The 21,029-nt window shown below is 39.2% G+C and overlaps 1 protein-coding gene across 3 annotated transcripts in view; it reads right to left on the reverse strand.

The window, feature by feature from the left end:
* The window catches only part of Kcnip4 (potassium voltage-gated channel interacting protein 4), a 505,370-nt gene that overhangs the window by 119,963 nt on the left and 364,378 nt on the right, over positions 1-21,029 (reverse strand). For all 3 annotated transcript variants that reach the window (XM_052734909.1, XM_052734908.1, XM_052734907.1), the window contains exon 2: positions 1,871-1,995. In XM_052734909.1, coding sequence (XP_052590869.1) covers positions 1,871-1,995 — 125 coding nt within the window. The remainder of the gene's footprint in view (positions 1-1,870; positions 1,996-21,029) is intronic.

The following is a 21,029-nucleotide window of genomic DNA, read 5'->3' on the forward strand; positions in this document are numbered from 1 at the left end:
TTAAAGACAGAGCATGCTTTCTTTGGCTTTTGAAGAATCTGTTACATTGACCATTAGCTTGATCCTTTCCGGTGCCCATGCTATCACTTCCCTTGATGATGATACATCTAGAAGTGTGGTCACATGCACATTAGGAGGAAAGACAACCATGCTTCATGACAACCCATTGGTCCCTAAGGTTTGGATTGAATGACAGTATTGTCTTCTATGATTAGTAAAACACAGTAATTTTCCCAGTACCAGAAATGGAGTTAGTTAATAAACTTCAGTCTGTAAGTCAAGCATTGGGTATTTTTTCCCTTTAATATTGAAAGCATTATTCATCAACATACAGGCAACTAGCACAGACTGAAAGAAACAGTCAAGGAAAATTGATAGTCATTCATTTGATGAATCTAAATTTGAATTAAAAAGACTGGAGAAGAGTGGGGAGGTCTAACCTTCCAAACAACTAGTCTTTGTCCAGAAATGTATTTTCAGGCTGCCCCAAACAGAAATTCTAAATAGCAGATAGTGGTCTACTTGTAAAGGTTGTTTACCATTCTCTATCAAATTCCACCCACAATTCCATATGTTTTTCCCCCCAGAGGACAATGCTTTAGTAAAAAAGGGGGCCACAAACTCAACACACACACACACACACACACACACACACACACACACACACACACACACACACACACGCACACACACATGCACACACACATGCACACACTCGTGCTTACACACAGAGAGGTTTGATGGGCTGGTAAGACAGTAAGTCAGCAAGTTGCTTGGTTTGAAACCCTGAGGACCATAGCTTGATCCCCAGGATCTGTGTTGAAAATGCTGGGTGTGATGATCCACGCCTGTAATCCCAACACAGGGGACAGTGACTACAGGGGACCTCTGAACTCACTGACCAGGAGCCTATCCTCCTTGGTAAGCTCGAGACAAGTTAGATCTTGTCGCAGAAAACAAAGTGGTTGGCACCTAAGAGAAGAAACACAAGCTTGACCTCTGGTGCCAATGCATACACACAGATGGACAAATGTGTGTGAAGACACACACATACACACATGAGAGAGAGAGAGAGGGGGGGGGGGGGGGGAGGGAGGGAGGGAGGGAGGGAGGGAGGGAGGGAGGGAGGGAGGGAGGAGAGAGAGAGAAAGTAAGTGAAGGAGAGGGAGGGAGGGAGAGGGAGGGAGGGGGAGGGAGGGGGAGAGAAGACATAAAAGAAAACCATTTCATAAGGATGACAGCATCTTTGCAACCAAGACTCTTTTTTTTTTCATATTGTATTCCTCCAAATTCACTCTTGTCTCTGCTGTTAGTCTTTCACCGATGTTTCAGTTGACAAAAGAAAGGCCAAGAACCTTATTTAGATCTCCTGGGGCTCTTGGACGGTGTTCTGCAGGTTCTTTTCTAGCCTTTCCTCACATGGACTCTGCAACCAGACAGCCCGTTGCTGCTTTCTGCCTCTGCCTCTGCCACTTAGATGTGTCTTCGGGGTCTTTTGAGGTCTTTCTGTGGCCTCAAATAATAGTTTATAGGCATACACTAGTTTGCAGTTAAGAAAAGAAGGGCTCATTGAAATGCTCCCATTACACCTGAAGAAGAAAACAAACCCCAACAAAAGAATTGAATTAAGGAAAGCCTTTTCAGTACTCATCCTTGTCCAACAGGCAACTATGTTCTACCAACATTGGCTTGTCAAAGTCAATCAAAGGCCCAGTGGGGACTGACTGTATTTAAATCAAGGAGAGATGAGGGAAAGGGTACACAGCCTTTGGGCTTTCACAGGACAGTGTGCCCCGCTCCCGCACACACTCAGTTTTTTAGTGATTCTCTGAGAACTGGGTAAAGGTGAGGTCAAAAAGAAAGTCCTTACGTTCTTAAATCCTCTGTAAAGAATCTGAAGCTCTTTCTTGGTGAATTTGCTCTGGGCTTCCAACAGCTCCAGGGCTTCAGGCCGATGCCTGACTGTAGCCATCTCCAGTTCATCTTCCACACTGTCTGCAGAGGAAAACCAGAGAGAGACTTAAGTCTAATTGCTGCTCCCTGGGATGAGGAATGAACAACACAGAAAAACAGGAAGAAACATTTCCCAGATTTCAGGGACTTGTCTCTCCAGGAAGCGTCCTCACACTGACAGTAGCAGTCTCCCATTTCTCAGACTTCTCCATATTAAACTAAGACATTTCTGCATGATTTTTCTTAAACATCCTATTGACCAAGGTAAATCTTACAAGTCTAACATTTTCCCAGAATAGCTTGAATTGTATCAAAATGAGCAACAACTTAACCTGAAATTTCTGTTTGTGGACCGAGTACCAGTTTTAAATGTAGACTTGATGTATAAAACCCCTATAATTTCATATATCTTGCATACACCATGGTGGACTCGCCTATGCTTTCGGAGGGTTCCATCCAAAAAAAGGTGTTTTTTTTTTTTTTTTTTTTTTTTTTTTTTTTTTTTTTTTGTGGGGGGTGGGAGGGGCTCTACAAATGAAAAGTTCAGACCAGGTACTGAGGCAGTCAAAGCAACAGAATTCAGTTGGACTGGCCAAACACCAGCCTTCTGCAGTTTGCTGGAAGGACAGGTACCTCGAAGTACTTGTAACTAGTCTATTGTGCAGTAAATGCAGTCAGTTTACACAGTGCTATTATACTATTGTATCTTACTCTGTGACTATACATACACTGTAATTTATCAAAGATGCTTTGTGATTAAAAAAAAAAGCAGTTTTGTGCTGATATGACTGGGAATTGCTATAAACTTTAATGAAATTTTGGAATAAAATAATGTAATATATCTCCTTTTTTAATATATCAGTTTTCAGAACTTGCAAAAATGAATCCTGTTTGGCTCTGTATAATACAATAGAGCTCAAAGATTTGTCAAGAGGAAATGTTCTACCCTCAAGCAATATCTAATACTGTGTGTGCATTTAGCGTATGGCCATATAAGCACAAGGCTGAGGGATTCGGTGTACATGAGTATCTGGGTGTTTGTGCCTCAAAGGACAGTACTCCTTAGTCCAGTATCTTTACAGTAGAGAGTGAGATGAGGCCATAAGTGAATACTCTCTATTCAAGCTTAGTTCTCTCCTACAAGATTTCCGCAGGAAAGCATTAGTCATTGGCTACAGATTGCAGATATAAAGGAGTGAGGCTAAAGAGAACCCTGGCCTCACAGTTCATCACATTCCATGGCTAGGGGTCCTCCAACCTCTACCCCCCCACACAGGTCAGTTACAGACTAGTAGACATGTAGCTGTTGTGCTGAAGATGTACCGTCAGTGACACTAACAGTGTTGCCTCTGACTAACAACCTCCACCTGCCTACTGAGGTCACAGAAGTGAGGGCAGTGGGTGGGGCTCTCAGTCAGGAGTAGAGGATCAGGAGAAACTGAGCAATCTCCTAATTCTTGCTCTCAAGTGTTTGCAGGAAAACAATAATGGCAATGGAACAAACGTGTGCAATGGGGGTGCTTGTCAAATAAATGAAGCAAATATTCATTATTCCTAGGTACTTCACTTTTTTGTGAGTATTGTAGATGAGATTTCCCTGATTCATTTTTCAGGCTGTTTGCCATTGGTTTATAGGAAGCTTGCTATTTTTTTGTGTTAATTTTTTATTCTGCCACTTGCTGAAATTATTTATCATCCCCAAAGGGAGAATTTTAGTGGAGTATTTTATACTAAGAACCATACCATCTGCAAATAGGGGTACCTAGATTTCTTCTTTTGTATATTTTTTATTTCCTTCTCTTGTCTTATTGCTCTAACAAAGATTTCAAGCACTGTGTTGAATGGGAGCGGAGAGAGTGGACACCTGTGCCTTGTTTCAGACATTAGTGGGAACCCCGTTTTTATTCATTTACCAAATTTCAACTTGTAGGCATAGGTAAGGACTTTCTGAATAAGTCTCTGGTAGCCCAGTAAATAAGACCACAAATCAAAAATGGCATTGCATGTAACTAAAAAGCTGTACAGTGTGGTGATATTTTATTTGTACTGAAATGTGATTTTATTTGTATGTTCATAAAAAAAGTTTGCCTGGAGATCAGAGGTCACATAGCGAGGTCACAAAGCGAACCGTAAACAGAAGGCAGGCGGTGGTAGCACACACCCTTAATCTGACCACATAGCAGGCCACACTGGTGCAATACTTGCATGACTGTTAAAAGGAAGCAAGTTGTTTTCTTAATAGATTTGAGGTCTGCTACACAGGGTAGAATTTCACATCTGGTATTTTAATCTTGGTCAAAATTCCAAGTCTTTAGAGATTGTATGCCCTGGGGTAAAATCTGCTATTGTTATTTTTATAAATTACCATGTTCTCAAATGGCCTTCAGAATATGTATGCTTATTCCCATAGACTTGGGCTGCTCTCAACCGTGCCTAAAGAAGTTCTTTTTGCAGTGGACAGTAGTCAGTGGAAAGATGCATGACTGGCTAAAGTGTTGGGAATAAGAGGATGAGTACTCAGGCCTAATGAAGCATCTTTATCGCCCTTATCCCACTCTATGCAATCCTGAACTCATTGTAGCTGTGGTTCCCTTTACAAGACTATACAATAGAAAGCCAGGCAAAAACCCAGTATAGACAATGTAGACCATCTCCAGCCTCATCCTTCCCAAAGATCTATTGGCATTGGGTAGTTGTTTGTGGAAGGGAGAATCATTACTTATTGAGGATGTGTCCACAGGTAGGTTTCCCATGCTCCATTAAATAGAACCACATCTATGCATGTATGGGTAGCTATAGTTGAACGTGGTAGATTATAAAACAACAACAACAATAACAATAACAACAACAACAAAAGCAACAATATGAAGTTGGGAGGTACCATGCTAATGGGGAGATTGGGGATGCTAAAGGGGAGAAATGAAGATAGAATATCATATTTCATAAACGTATGAAATTCTTAAAAATAAAGAAAAGGATGAAACTCTTGAGAAAGTAAGTAGTGTATTAACATCATGTAGTTGGAAGAACTACATGTAGTGGGAAGTAGCCCAGAAAAGGATGCTAGGCATTGATTAATATAATGACCTTAGTTAGCATGGGCTTTTGAGAGAAACTCAAATAGTTGGACACAGAGTGGCTTCACCTTTCTCTTCACTCATTGAAGCCAATATGAGTGTTTCTACTCCATGAATCCTGGCATAGAGAGATGTAGGAAAAGTTGCTTCACAATGTAGCTGTGGATTAGCGGCCTGATTTGTGCTGTGTTCTTAGATATGCCAATACAAATAAATGCTGTGCTTCAGACTTAACACAAGGGGAAACTGTCAAGTAGAAAGATTCCAACTCCGTATAGTCATGTGTACGCCTTTTTAAAAAACATCATATAAGTGCAATCCCTTCAACCTACAACATTCTTCCTTTTGTATTACTGGTAAAATATACAAGTTTTAAAAGATCTAATTCAAGAATTCCTGCCTCCTTTCCGAAGCCTATTCAGACTGCCTCACAGGCAGTTCTATCTAGTGTGTTTTGCAGTGGTTCTCAACTCGTCAGTCGAAACCCCCTTGGGGGTAACATATCACACAGATATCCTGCATATCACATACTTACATTACGATTCATAGCAGTGGCAAAATTACAGTTATGAAGTAGCAACAAAAAAATTATGGTTGGAGTTCACCACAACATGAGGAACTGTACTAAAGGGTTACAGCATTAGGAAGGTTGAGAACTACTGACATGACATAACAACTCGTTTACATTTGATGTCTCCCTTGTGAGTTCCTTAAAAACGCAATCAGCCCTACACATCTGAATATCCTCTGGTCTAATGGCTACCCTGGAGTCACGATGATTTGGTGGATGGATAACTAATGAATGACTTGCTGCTGATGATGTTAGAGTTCCCATCGTTCTGGAGTCCTGTGAACTTAAGCTTGTCCCAAGAGAAGAACTTTTCAGACGGTGACCTGTGGGATGCCAGCTGACCTAAAATGTCTTCTTTAGAACCACTGTGTTCTCTTTTTATTGTTCTGAGAAATACAGCATAAGCAAAAGTGGAGGAGAGTGTAACTGGCTTTTCTGAGTGCTCTTTTCAATCACAGCCTGACCTTGTGGAGACCCAGTGGCCTTTCCAGCAGTGAGGAACAAAAGAATGCATTAACCTCCCAACCCGTGTACTATGCAGCAAGTCTGACTGCACTACTCACAAGGGACAGTTTCTTCCCCCTGCTGTCACAGGCTTACAGACGCCACATCGGAGACAAAAGGCCTAAGGCTGGAGGGTCAGTGTAATTGAATTAAGTCCTGTGATAGGGTGATCATCTTATGTGATATTCAAAAGGAAACACACGTCACGTGTCTGCCTGTGGGCTGCCTTGTCTTTCCCACTGGCTAGTGCTTCTTCATGACTTTGACCTGCCAAAGGGCTGTTTCTCTTTCAAGGAGGCACCTGACCGGACCCATAAAAGTTCCTTGAAATCATCATCAATTGCCAGCATAGGCTGGGTTTTAAAAGCAGCACCACTGAATGCAATCAACTCTGATTCTTGGGTGAGAACTTTCCTGGGAGCAGAGCAGAATCCTACAGGGTCACCTTTGAGTCAGATGCTAACTGGGAACATGCATTCTGGAAGAGTCTAACACAGTGCCTGAAGCTGATTAAATTCCTGGTGTGCACCAGGAGATAGATGAGATCTCTTTACAACAATTCCCCAAATGAAGTATCGCCATCCATCTGTCACACGTGTGGTGACTGATTCTCACAGAGTTACAACAATACATAGTCAGCTTTTCAACTGAAGAAAAGACAGGGACCTGACTTATACCTGATCTCTGATGTCTCAAGGTGGGCTCTTTACTTTTTCACACTCTCTCTTTTGCTCCTAAGAGAAATAACAGTGGTAAAAATAATGATAAGCTCTTGCCATCTGTGTACTGCCAATGTCTGAGAAGTAAACAATACCCATTTCCTGGCTCCTGCTCTCCCCTTCATCTAGTGCTATCTGACTTCTGACTCTTACTTGTACAGAATGAGCTGTGTCACACAGATCCACATGCTAAAGGCTCAGTGTTCAAAACCCAACTGTGGTTTGGATGAGCCTGTCTTCAGAGTTTTCGTGGGGTGCTAATGTGAAAGGATGGAGGAACTTTTAAAAGTTAGGGCTAATGGAAGGTTATCATGCCCCTCCCTCTTCTTGCACTGGTTTTATGTTCAACACATGCCCTGGTCATTGTATGTGCTCTCTCCATGATGTAATGTAATACATCATAGTCATGGTGTAATATAGTAAAGGGAGCCTCATCAGAGCTGACATCCTGCTATTTGAACTTTCAGACTCTAAAACTACTTAAGAAAACCATTTGTTTTCATCATAAACTACCCAGATCAAGTGAGTAAAGAGAAGTGGACTGATACACCATCTGCATGACAGCATTTGGAGGCAGGACCTTTCTGACGATAAGCAGGATTATAAAATGTCAGAATAGTGGGGCCTTAATCCAACACCCCAAAAGCCTGGGCATTTAAGAGAACAGGAAAGGACAACTGAGACCTGCTCACAAAAGAAAATCATCATGAAGACCCTACAAAATGACAATGACACACTGCTTGTATGACTTTAGACTCGTGGTCTCAAGGCTCTTGAGAGAGTAGAATTCTGTTGTTGAACACATTCAGTCTACACTGTTTTCTCATCCTACCAGATTCAGGGGAGATACAAAGCTAATCAGACTATGTCTTATTGCCTAGGTTTCCCAGTGGGTCCTGGGAAGTTTGCTGGCCAATCTCGTCATTTGGTTTTCACAACATTCCTCAGGAGTAGAATTATCAACGTGGTTTTTCAGATGAGAAAAATGAGTGATAAGTCTATGCTGCTGGGCTTAACATAGAGAGATTAAAGTCAGGTTGCTAGTTAGAGATGCAACAAACAGATGTCTCCAGTACCTGACCATTCCAGTATTTTAAAGGTAATGCTGAGTTTTAAAAAAAAAATAATGTGGTGACTTTTCACCACTATTTACAGAACTTTTACTTAGGCCTGACAGTGTGGTATCTCATTTCAGTACTGACATAAATTCAGCAAGATACCCACTATGGCCTTGCTTTAGAAGGTGCAAACTCGGCCCTACAGAGTTTAAAGAACTTCTTTAAGGCCACATGACACCTGGGAATCAGTCTGTGCCTTTTTGCCACCAATGATCATGAGTTTAGCCAATTTGAAGTCAGCAGCTGTTTTAAGAGATAATCACAATATACTCCAAAATCTTCGGAGATGAGAGGTGCCTCAAGTGATCACCAGTCAAAATGTGCCAAAGTGCAGTGTGGAAGTTTCCAGCTAGCAAAGGATGTCCTGCCAGTGAGAAACACGAGGGTGGCAAAGGCAGAGGGCATAGGCTTTCAGGGCTAGGAAAGACAAGGTGGACATATATGGAGATGCTTGTTTGTTTGAAACAAAAACCATAGACCCAAATGGGGTTCTGACCTCTTGTGCCTCCCCAGGCCCTTGCAAACTAGAAAAACTAAGGCATGTTGACAAGGAGCTGATTCAGATGCTATGCTGCATTTATATCCTGAGACATCATGAATGCAAATGATATTTTAATTCCTGTGTCTTCTAATAGATTTAATTGTGATCAGACAACAAAGTCCCAAGATACCCTCAAGGTCCCTGGCTATCTCTTTACATCCTTTGCTCCTTAGATTTATGTCTTTAAGGGCCAATGTTGTCCTGCATCCGAGTCAACAGGTCCCTCAGGCCATGACATAATTGGGCTAGAAACTGGAATTTAAATCACTGGGGAACTACAGGATGGGTTTTTAAATAGGCATCTTTCTAAAAACTTTTCTTAAGACACTGTAGAAGCTCATTATAGCCCAACATAATTATGCAAGTTTGACCCTACCTGAAGTCTCCATCTTCCTGGATATAACTGCAGAAGAACATGGTTTACAAAGAAGCATGAGAATGTTTCCAGAATTTTAAAAATACAAGATTGTACACAATGTTTCTTTCTCTTTCTTTTTTTTTCTAAGATTAATTTATTTATTATGCATACATGTTCTGCCTGCCATGTATGTCTGCACCCCAGAAGAAGGTCAGATCTCATTACAGATAGTTGTGAGCCACCATGTGGTTGCTGGGAATTGAACTCAGGTTTTCTGGAAGAGCAGCCAGTGCTCAACAAGCCATCTCTCCAGCCCATGCACAATGTTTCTAATGCAGCAATTAAAGCATCCTTTGGAGAATGATGCTGCATGTTGCTGAAGTGGTTTCTGCACTCAGGCACACAAAAGAGAGTTCTTCCCTAGGATGTCGTATGTTCCTTTTTTTTTTTTTTTTTTTTTTTTTTGGTTTTTCGAGACAGGGTTTCTCTGTGTAGCTTTGCGCCTTTCCTGGGACTCACTTGGTAGCCCAGGCTGGCCTCGAACTCACAGAGATCCGCCTGGCTCTGCCTCCCGAGTGCTGGGATTAAAGGCGTGCGCCACCACCGCCCGGCCGTATGTTCCTTTTTTAATAATTTTGTTTTAAATTTATTTATTGTATGAGTATGTGTGATGATGCTGACAAGATTCACATATATCACAGTGCATGTGTAGAGGTCAGATATCAACATTTTTGGAGTCAGTTCTCCCATTCCAATATGTGGGTTTTGGGAATTGGAATGGGGTTTCAGAATTACAGGCAAACACCCTTACTAGTTAGTCCATTTTGCTGGCCCCTGTTCCCCTTCTCTACTTAGGTCTCATCAGACTACTGGCATGCCACTCCTACAGCATTAACTTTGGTATATGAAGGTGATTCAGTCAGAGAGAGCAGCGAGAGCGAGAGGCAGACAGAGACAAAGATGCAGGACAGAGACAGAAGCACAGACATGAAGACACACAGAGAGAAACTATGTGAAGCATTCCAATGATAGGAAGTGAGTGTATTTATACAAGACACCCTTTCAAAATTCAATATGATGCTTATTTTAAAATTTATCTACTGAAGCTGAACATATGCCTATAATCCCATCATTTGGAAGGCTGAAGCTATAGGATCAGGACTTCAAGGCCCAATGGATAACAAATTTAAAAGGCAGCTGGGCTCATGAGACCCTATACCAAAAATAATCTGTAGTTTTTATTAGTCATGTGACTTCAAGATTCTATTTGAGTAGAAATCAATTTGTCTAGCTAAATCCTGAACCTACTTGTCTTATTTATAGCAACACCCTCTGAATTTTTATTACTAATGAGTACCTTTCATGTTCTGATAATAAACTAATCAGTATGGGAATAATGTCATGATAAGCTTGAATATTTCCTATGCTATTTTATCTATTATTAAATAAGGAGAAGCTTGAGCAAGTGGTAAGTGCTGGTGGTATTTCACAAAGTTTGAACAAGGCCTCATCTCTATGCTGCACAATGTGGAAGGTTCTTCACCAGCACATTGGAAACTGCCTCCAGAGCCTCTAGAATGAGGGGTGATTTCTGTCTTCCTTTTTGATTCCTGTCCAAGTCTGCCACATTGGCCTGAGGTAAAGCTGTCTGGAGAATACTATACAAAGCTATTTTTCCTGCCAACCACATAACTCCTTTCCTCTTTTCTTTGTTACTTCAAAGACTTGCACAGAATTAAGTTGCACACCCATATACCTGACTTTCCATTGCTCAGTTTTCATCTTGCTCACAAATATTGGCCCTGAGAATCAGTTAGTTAATAGTACCAGGGATTATGAAATTAGTTGAAGTCTACACACTGTCCAGTAGATGACAATGGAAGAGTACCTGTCACAAATTACTTGCTTCATCTTCCTGTTCATTTGACACCTGTGGGGAGAGTTCAAACCTAGATCAGGCCTTGTAAGCATCTCTTTCAAGTGTTTGACAGTGTCAATTTTTTTTTATGTGAAGAAGGTGATGACCTGTGAACCCTCTTGACTCTTTCTGGTTTTAAAACTCTTCAACCATCCACCCACCAAGAGCTATTTTAAAGTGCACATGTGTGTATGTGAGTAATTAATTCTAAGTTCATGATGATGTACACATAGCCCATGAAGAACAATATCAAATCCTCAGAAATATTGGATGATTGCAAGACTTCCATAGACCTTTCTGAGCATCAGAAGCCCTGATGTGTTTCAGTCTGAAAATATTTCTTTAAACCTGTGAGTATATTTTAAGACCAAAATAAGACATAGAACTTTAATTAGTATGCTATTCTACTTTATACTCATATATTACATGGAAAACGAAAAGTACCTTGAAAATGGTGAATTATTTTGAGCATCTTCTGTTAAATGTATTTGTTCGCAATGACATAACAATTTCCATTCTAGGAGAACTTGAATTGCTTTGCAATTTCGTGATTGAATTCAATCACTACAAAATATAACAACCCGGAGGTGAGCTGCCAGAGCAATTCCTCACAGCATGTATGAATGGATTGTCTCTGACTTATTTGTAAACACAAATAACTTTCTCACAAGAGCATATTTATTTAAAGTCACCTAATTGTATTGCTCTTTATCAGCATTAAGCATATCATTACCAGAGTAGATCATGATGACCTATTATGACAGTAGCTATTATTTCTTAGGTGATAGGTTCACAAGTGATTTTTTTGTAGATGAAGTAAATGAAAAGATTATTGCCATACATTACACACCCAGACATAATCTACATTAGAGCTGATAAGAAGGAGGGGGATGGAAACAGAGAGTATAATTGAATTTCTCCATAAAGACAGATCAGAAAAAAATTGATATTCTAATCAGGAAAAGAAAAATGCTGAGTGATTATAGTCAATGATAAATGTTTTCCAAAGTAAGGAAACACAGAGAGATGAAGAAAGATGATATTGATTAGTCCACTCTGTTAAAAATGCCAAAATAGAAGCTATGAAGTGCTTAGCTCCAAATGGGACATCTGTATTATACCTGCATATTCAGGAGTCAGCACAGAAGAGGGGGCAGAAACATTTCTTTTGTTTGTATTTTTTTGTTTATTCATTTATATGTATTTATAATAACAATGATTAAAAATAGGAGACTGTGGATTTTGGAGGTGGAAGACAGAAGGTTAGGAGGGAGAAATGAGATAATTATATTTTAATAAAAAAAATCTCCCTCTTGCATGGTAGGGAGGGAATTTGAAGCAGAGTATGATTTAGCAGAATAATAGTAGTAGGTTCTCCCCTGTGGCCTATGAGCTGACTAGCCACAGGTTCTTGGCCTGATAATGTTGCCAGATCTGGATTTCATTTGTGGAAAGGCTCAATCACAAATCTGTTGTTTACTCCCATGACGTTCATGCCACTATTGGGTTAGTGGACATGCCAAGTTAGGCCAGTCTGTACTGTAGCTCTCAGAGTTCACAAGTGGGTGAGACTGAGCCTTATTTCTCTCCCCTGGTAGCATGTACAACACTCCCAAGCACTATGGAAGTTACCCAGTAGGGATGAAGCTTCTAGGTGGTTCCATCTGGATCTCTCCACATTTCATTACTCAACTATGTTATGTCTTCAGCAGGAGTGTCTTACTGTCATGTTGTAGAGGAAACAAAAAGTAATTGCAATAGCTTGCAATGTTTGGAGGTCTCCAAGGAAGTAACAGCCTGGATGCTTATTTGTTAGTCTGTGGTGTCTAGTGGGAGCATTGTCACCCTGTTATAAGGTAACTCCATTTTAAATCATTTTTTTTTTACTTTTATTGATTTTTTTTTGTGGATGTTACAATAAATATTCCAATCCCACTTATCTCCCTATCCCCTTACATCTGCACTCTGACCTTGTAACCAAAGGCTAATGAGAGTGAGAGAACTAACTAGTCCTGCCCTACACCAACTACAGCACACAGGAGAGTGGGCCCTGCACCCAAACAGGGCAGCACACCTGAGCTGACTCTGTTGCTAGGGATGCAGGTAAGCCATCCCTGAGGGAATGAGAGCAGGAGAGCTGACAGCTCCCCTGGCCCCAGCCTGTATTCCCACTATAGCAATTGGGAGAGAGGGCCTAACACTTTGCCTGGGCAAAACAGTAGAGCTGGCCCTGGAGATATAGGGTTGGGTGACCTGGATATAAGGGCCTGACAGGAGAAGAACTGGCCCTGTTCCTTGCTGCAGGCTGCATTGGGTGAGCTAGCCGAGGCATTGCTGGAGAGCTCATCTGGGTAGCAACAATGAGAAAAAGCTAGCAATTTGGCCAACCGAGTTGACCAAGCCAGCTACCACCCAGACCCAGAACCAGGGCTATTAGTTGTCCCACCCCAACATCTGCTCCACCTATGAACTGTTGGAGCCTGTGAAGGGGGTGAACCTGCAGATCCAAAACAGCAGGATCTCTATGACACTGGACAATGACAGGACGTCAGGGAGGGGCCCCAGTGAGAGCCTATTATTGGGGAGTCGTGTGGCAGAAACCAAAGGCCTCAAGCCAGACCAAAAATGGTGACAATGAACACTTATAAGTAAACATGAATGAACTAAATGGTAAATTGTGTGTCTCAATGGGCCACACTACAACTTCCACAAGATTCTTCTTTTCTTTTCTCTCTCTCTTTTTTTTTTTTTTTGGTTGTTTGTTTGTTTTGCTCTTTTGTTTTGTTTCTTTGTATTGTTTAGTTTTTCGGTTTTCAGAATAATTCCCAAGGGCCAGAAGAAGTTGGTGTCTTCAGAGAAACAGTATTTACTGACCATGACAACACTGTTGCACCTATCAACTCTAGGCAGCTGTGACTGCATGCACAGACCTGCAGAAGACAAGTACACACAAATCCCAAGCGTAGAAGGGGGTGGTGTCAAAAAGTCCCACTCCTATGTAAAGACCTACTGATGACTGACAGCTGCTAGGGGAGGGAGAGTCTGATTTCTTCAGGGATGAGGGCTCCAAGAGGCTGCCCAAGACCTCTAAGATGGTCTCATACCCACACACATGATGAAACATTAAGTGGATTCAGTGGGTACTGAGAGAAGGATGAGAAAGAGAGGGGGAGGGGTGGAAGAGAGAGAGAACATGGACTCAGGAGGATAAGTGGTGGGGAGGAATGGGAATGATTTGGAGGAGAGAGAATGGGAGATAAGTTTTATCAAAACATGATATGCATGTGTGAAATTCTCAAAAAAGTTAAAGTACTTTGAGAACGGACTTTCTCATGAATTGTGACAGACTTTGTTCTGGTTGTCCTAAAAGTCTAATAATGCCCAAACCAAACTTGCTGTGTCTAAACAATTTAATTTGACTAACTTATAAACTTCTAATATCATTCTATTGATGGTGCATTCCAGATTGACGGATGAAAACACTAATGCAGAGAAAGAAACTGAACAATTTGTCATTTGACAATAGTCAATATTCTGAGGTTCATGGGATTAATTATTCTGCTGTTCTTCCTTCCAGAGAGGAAGGATGAGTGATAACTAAACCTTTCCAGAAATATACATCCTAGTAGGAATCACAAAATTAGTAACAATGGTCTCTAAGCAGAAACTAGAATTACGTTGGAAATGAGAGTGGACTGGAATCAAGTCTTACACTTGTGATTTTGTATTTAAATACAGAGCCTTACCTTCAAGTATTGTACATCGAAAGCTATTGAGTGCATCAGTGACAGAACTGGGCTTAAAGCCTCATTTACTTGACTGTTACTGTAGTCCTCTGTCAAGTGGCAGTCACAATATCTGTTATCAGTAAACATATTCTCACCCTGTATCGGTGGTTTTCAATAACCTCTTGATTTCAAGTAGCATCACATACAAAGGGAGGGGGACACCGGCTAGACAGCCCCAAAGTGGTTTCTACAGTAAATGAAATTATTTAACTTTCATTGTTGCATCTAAGCATTGTATCATTCTAAATATTATTGCCTTGTTTGTATACATGAAAAAAAAATCAATTTTGGAAGGAATGACCTAAGTTGTAAAGGACACAGAAATGGAAGATATAAAGCTAACACGTATCCCCTAAAATTCTGACCCTGAAGTTTAGAACTGGCATCAAGTTGTCTGAAAGCAAAGAAGAAAACACAATGTTGAGGAAGGGTAAAGGTATATTACAGGAAATAACTAGAAAATACCAGTCCTTAATTTCTAGGAAAGGACTTTCTCCTACCCATTTTACTCCAGAAGGTAATAGGAAGAAGATGAATTTTTGGAAAATGTCAATTTAAAATATACATATTCAAGGTTTGTAAGGAAGAACTGTAGGGAAAAAATATTTTAAAAATGTGGTGGCTGGTCGAGTAGGTAGTTTTGAGTTGAAGGTAGCCAGAAACTGATGAAATCTATTACCTAGAAATGAAAGAAAATCCTCCAATCATTTGCTCCTGAGAAAGGCCGGCTGAGGTTAGTAGGGGGTAATGGCTTTTTGCTGTAGTAGGTGATGTTTTGTAGTTGAATCAGTCATAGCATTAGCATCGTAATGCCATGCTTATCCATCATAGCTATGTTTAGAATGAAATATTAAATAATTTGAGAATCAATCTGACTTTTCTTGCATTCCTTCTATGTTTGAACTAGTTTTCATGCTCAAAAATTGTAAGATTGTTTAGTCCAAACGCAAACTAGAAATTCAGCCTGCGACCAGGATAAAACGTTACAAAACTCTGTGTGGCTTTGCTCCCTCATATGTTTAATGACATAATATAGTCCTTAAGATTAGGGGAGTATGTGTCTGAACTCATTAAATAGAATAATGTATGTATGTGCATTTTATATATAGTAAACATTTGACTGATAATGTGACTTGTTACTATTTATTGTACTATGTTTTCAATATTGAAGTCTAGTATCTTCTTCAACATAGTGACTAGAACCACACCCTCACTACATCTAAGAAGTTATTCTGTTACCACAAAAAAATCTATTTTTCCCAGGGTCTGTTTCTCAATTCTGTAACTGAAGAAAGTATTTAAACTTTCCAATCCTTGCCTTTTAAAAAAAATCTACAAAATGGGGATATTTATGTTAGCTTCACAAAGCTGTTTTGAAAGAATATTTGAATTACTTACTGGCAGGTATTAATCAATAGATGGCAGCAGTCATGATTGCCCTTGCCTACTTACTAGGTGAGGCATTATTCTAGACTCTACCTGAGTGGGGACTATGGGACAGCTGATTTCTGACTATTCTTGGCTCTGTGAACTTGAGTAAAATGATTAGTCTCTCATGAACCCATTTGCACACTGTTGGCAGGAGGTTGAAATGAAATGATGTTTGTCAATCATTTTCAACTGTGCCTTAGAAGGATGCTATGAATATGCAAATCATAGTCCATGACCTTTTCCATTAGATACTTGATCATTACGTGGCTGGATTCATGACTGGTTCATTTGTGGATACATTTTTTGCAGTTTGGAAAATACCTACCACATTGTAGATTTTGATACAGATTTTGTCAAATAACCAAATGACCTGGGCTTGAGTTCTGTCAATGTTGCTATGTAGTGCTTGTATTATTTAGAACAATTCACTTAAAATTGTAAATATTGGGTCTTTCATCCATATAGTGGTGATGAGGACAATTGAATAATAACTGAAATTAAGTAGATTTAAAGATTAAAAGATTTTGCACAGTGCATGATGTATCTTAGGTATCCAAACATGCTTTCTACTGGTATAACATTATTTTGTCATTGAAACATCTAACATCTACTCATCTAAAGCATTAATTATTTTAAGCTGCAATTGTCGTAAATTAAGGATGCTTTTAATTTCTTCCAGAATACCCAATAGAGACATGTTTACTTCAAAGCAGATTCAGGATTCTAAATCTTTAACGTATAATTGTTTTTTCCAGACACAGTTTCAGATGGAAATGCTTATGCTGGAAGATGAATAAAGCTTTCCCTATCAGTTTATCTTCATAATTTGTCTTATCTTCATCTTTATTTATAATGAAATTTTGCAGGCAAAGTTGGACCAGTGCTTCAGCAAAGGAAGGCTGAGCATCAACCATGCTACTCTAAATCCCTTGGCAAGAAGGCAATTTGAAATTAAGAAGCTAAGCTTTAACCCTGCAATCAAAGCAGATAATGTAGCAATAGTCTGTATTTTATACACCTGGTGGAGTGGAAAATTGAGTCTGTTTGAAGTATTAGGTTCCCATTTCAGTGTCTAAAGAAAGCCTGCAGAAACCAGTCTTATTGACTAGACTCTTATTTCGCTTAAATATTACTTCTTAGCTCATTGCAAATGGAAAATAGGTGAGTAAAAAGCTCTTGTTAGCTACACTGGTGAACAGTATCACAGTATTAATAAAATAAAGATTGTAGTGAACCAAACTCAACATTTTTGCAAAAATAAAGATTTTTTCCACTGTATTTCTATAAATATTTTTGAAATTGCTTTTCAGGTCCACAAATTTGACTCAAATTAATAGTCACAAAAAGTAGGAAACAAATAAAAATAGGAAGAACGAGTTACACTAATTAATAAAGCTTATTTCACGCTTGCTTATTTTTTTCAGGCCTCATTTTTTTTTTAAAGCATTACTCATTTTCTTCAGACACTTTAAACTAGCATGTCTGAAGTAATGCTGCCACTCTCTTGAACTCACTTCATGTCCTTTTTGTGTTTCTTATCTTGGTCAATTCCACCATGGTCCTTTGGTCAAATCTCTTTTCTATTATTCACTTAGCAACAGCAATTATTTCCACTATGTCCGATTAACACCTTCACAGGCCACCTGAAGTTTCCCTGCCACCACTGTCACCTGCCTGTTGGACCTGTCATCTCTCGTAGGTAGCACAGTTCAGGGTGTATTCCCTAAGCTCAGATATTACAGTGCTAAACTTCTTTGACTTTAATTAAATATGAGATTGCTAGTTAATGATTTAATTTCTATTTTCATTTTAGTTTTTTTCTTTTAAGCAGGAATATAACTGTGTCTATCTCAGAGTCGTGCAGTTAATACTAACAATAATTGTCTTAGTGCTATAGTGCTAAACTCAATAAAGGGTGGCTGATGATACCATCTCTTGCATAGACTTTTGGGGCAACTTCCTGGCAGATGTTTCTGCTCTCTCTTCTTTCCTTTCCCTTTCTTCTCACCCCCTACCAGATTATGTGAAGTTTCATCTTTTCAGTACCTGCTTTAGCTCCTCTGATGAAGTGATCATTCTTCTCCAAAGAGCTCTGGAGACATATAGATTCCTGTACAATACACCTGATATTATTCAGTCTTATATAAGCAACTATAGCAGTTGTGATCACGGTCGTGACAGTAGAAAAACAGCACAATTGTCCACTAACATAAAAGTCAGATACAATGCTAACCCTCTGTGCATGCTCAAAGAATATTTATCACAATTATGTCCATATTGTAGATAAGGGAATGAGTAAAAGATTAAAACATCATAAATTTGATGTAGCTTATCAGTCATAAAACTGTTTGAACCAAATAAGCTGACACACATTATGATATCCTCAGAGCTAATTCCGTTTAATAGTGCCTCTTCCATCAGCTTATTTATACTCATTGTTCCTTACTGATCTAGACATAGGTGTTTATTTCAGTGTAATGGCAGTCTTCAGATAGAGTTCTCTGTAGCTGCCTTTTGGTTTGGTATTATTATCTTTTATATATTGCCCCCTAACTCTGCTACCATGAAATGAAATAAACCATATCTGTTCACAGTAACAGCTGTTCTGTTGCCTGCCTCTGGCCGGCTTATGTCAAAAGCAGTTCATGATTTAATAAAGACTCTCTGTAGATATACAATGGACCAGGACAAAGAATGTTCTATATTTTCCATTGGTTATTAGACCGTTCAAATAACTATGTATACTTATGTGATTTGGGGTAAGCCTCCCCTCTTTCATTTTATCAAAAGGAAACAACAACCCTCCACATTTGTTGTTTTACAAGAATTTTATGCTGATGAAATAAGATAATTAGAAGAAAGATAAGGCTTAAAAAGCCACAACAAAGGCAGAGGACAAATATAATTAGCAACACATATCACCAATAAGTAAATAATAGTGCCAATTGGTTTTACATCTAAGCTAAAAGATGCTTCTAATGTTTCCTATATGGCATCTCATGGGTGCTCAGATACCAAGAAACAATAGAATTCCATATAGCTCTAAAACATCCATGATTGGCCTTAATCAGAAATGAGAAATGTTATCTCTGTGGCTCCTGTGACCCTAAATGAAAGAAGACCTGATAACAGTTTCCACTTTTTAAACATAGTATCCCAGAAAGAGGATACATTCATTCAAGGATCTATCACAACGTTTCCAGATAAATGGTCCTCAAGAAAGTAAGTGGAGAAAGTTCTTGTTTTCCTAAAATTGACTTTGTATATACTGTTCAAAATGTTGAACATAACTAGATAATGGGAAAAGTGTATAGACTCTGGAGCACCACTGCAGACTTCAGACCCTTTCCCTGTCTCTTCCTGATGCTGTGATCAAGCAAGGTAATTTGTCTCTTATGCCTCACTTTCCTGTTCTGTAGGATGGTGTCCATCTTGCATGATTATGTATATTATAGTAAGTTCATAACTTGAGCTGTGTAGAACTTAGAACTGCATTAGATATTTCAAAGTAAGTTTAATATTTGGGAATCTGATCATAGTAATTATACAGCTCATGAATGCAATGAAGTACCTCTCTCTCCCCACTCCCCCCAAAAAAAACCAAAACAAAACAAAAAAAACCCACAAAAACAGCTGAAAATAAACTTTAAAAATTATCCTGGATCATTCCTCAGATCTTCCATCAATTTTCCTATTTGTCTAGTTTGGAGGTTTTAGCTAAATTCACCAAGGAAGATATAGCATGAGATTAATTACTTGTCAGAAACCAGACTTTTTAAAAACTTTCCTGGGGGTTGCTGTTGTGTTTCTAATTGCCGTTATGTTGGCAGTTGACTGTTCCTTTTGAGAAAAAAAAAATCTACTAACAAAAAAATTCTGGTGAATTCTCTGCCAACACGGGCATGTGAAAATTCCCATGAAGAATATGTTACCAGGAAAAATAAGACCTACCAAAACCTTAAGCTGCATTTGACACCAAGACTCTTATTGTAGTTAGAAAATCATGCCTTGCAATTATTCATGCCAATACCTTTGTGATTATCAGTTACGAGTAGTCTAGTCTAAGGATTATGACCTTGTCTCATCTCTTCTTTACCTTTTCTCAAGTCAATAAAAATTCTGAACCAAAACATTAACTTCACAAATAAATGATTTTGATTGAATGAGAACATTACTAAAAGGGTGCTATTGTGACCCTGATTTAAATAAAAATGTGCATAAATATAAACACACATATAATCAAGTGTTTAATCCTTCCTCTTTTGTAAGAGTTCCTGGCTATTATCAGTAAGTACCCTTTTAGTCATGATAACATCATTTGAATAAACAGGAAAATTATTGCTACTTTTTAGAGATAAAGTGAATGATTTGGCTATTCATTTAAGAGTTACAGCCATAGGCTCAGCCCATATTTTGTTTTGGAAGTAAAAGCAATTTGTAGTCACATTTGTGTTGCTGCTGGAATTTCTTGATTCTAAGCCACATGTGAAATGGATTCTCAAGCTCCTTGATTATATAAACAAGCATTCATCAACACACACACACACACACACACACACACACACACACACACACACACACACACACATATATATATATATATGCGCTAGTTGCCGTGTTTTAGGTTTAAGAATATATATGAAAAATCACGTGACTGAATTTGAGACTTGTACTGCTTCTGAAGACAGCAATTCCTGGCTCTACCAACGTACAGAATTTGGGTCATAATATGTTCATATGTTCCCCTGGCTCCACCCTCTACCCATTACTGGTGCTTTCAGTGAAGAGACTGCATTCTATCAGCAATATTATCTACACACTTTGACCTTCTGGCTTCTCATTGAGTCTAGCCAATAGGAAGGGCTAACATGGGATCAGAGAGAAGAGGACAGAGGGAAATATGTAAAATCTACCTTCCTGTAAGTAGAAGTTCAGACTCAGTCATTTCCCAGATTTCTTATTAATTTGAAGGCCTATGAATAAAGCATCTGTGGTGGAAATTACGGGGTTCTTCTCAGTGGATGCCAGAGGTGATGAATACGGCTCTGCCT

This window comes from Peromyscus californicus, unplaced genomic scaffold (assembly GCF_007827085.1).
Source record: "Peromyscus californicus insignis strain IS unplaced genomic scaffold, ASM782708v3 Scaffold_13__1_contigs__length_99412109, whole genome shotgun sequence".
NCBI classification, from domain to species: domain Eukaryota; kingdom Metazoa; phylum Chordata; class Mammalia; order Rodentia; family Cricetidae; genus Peromyscus; species Peromyscus californicus.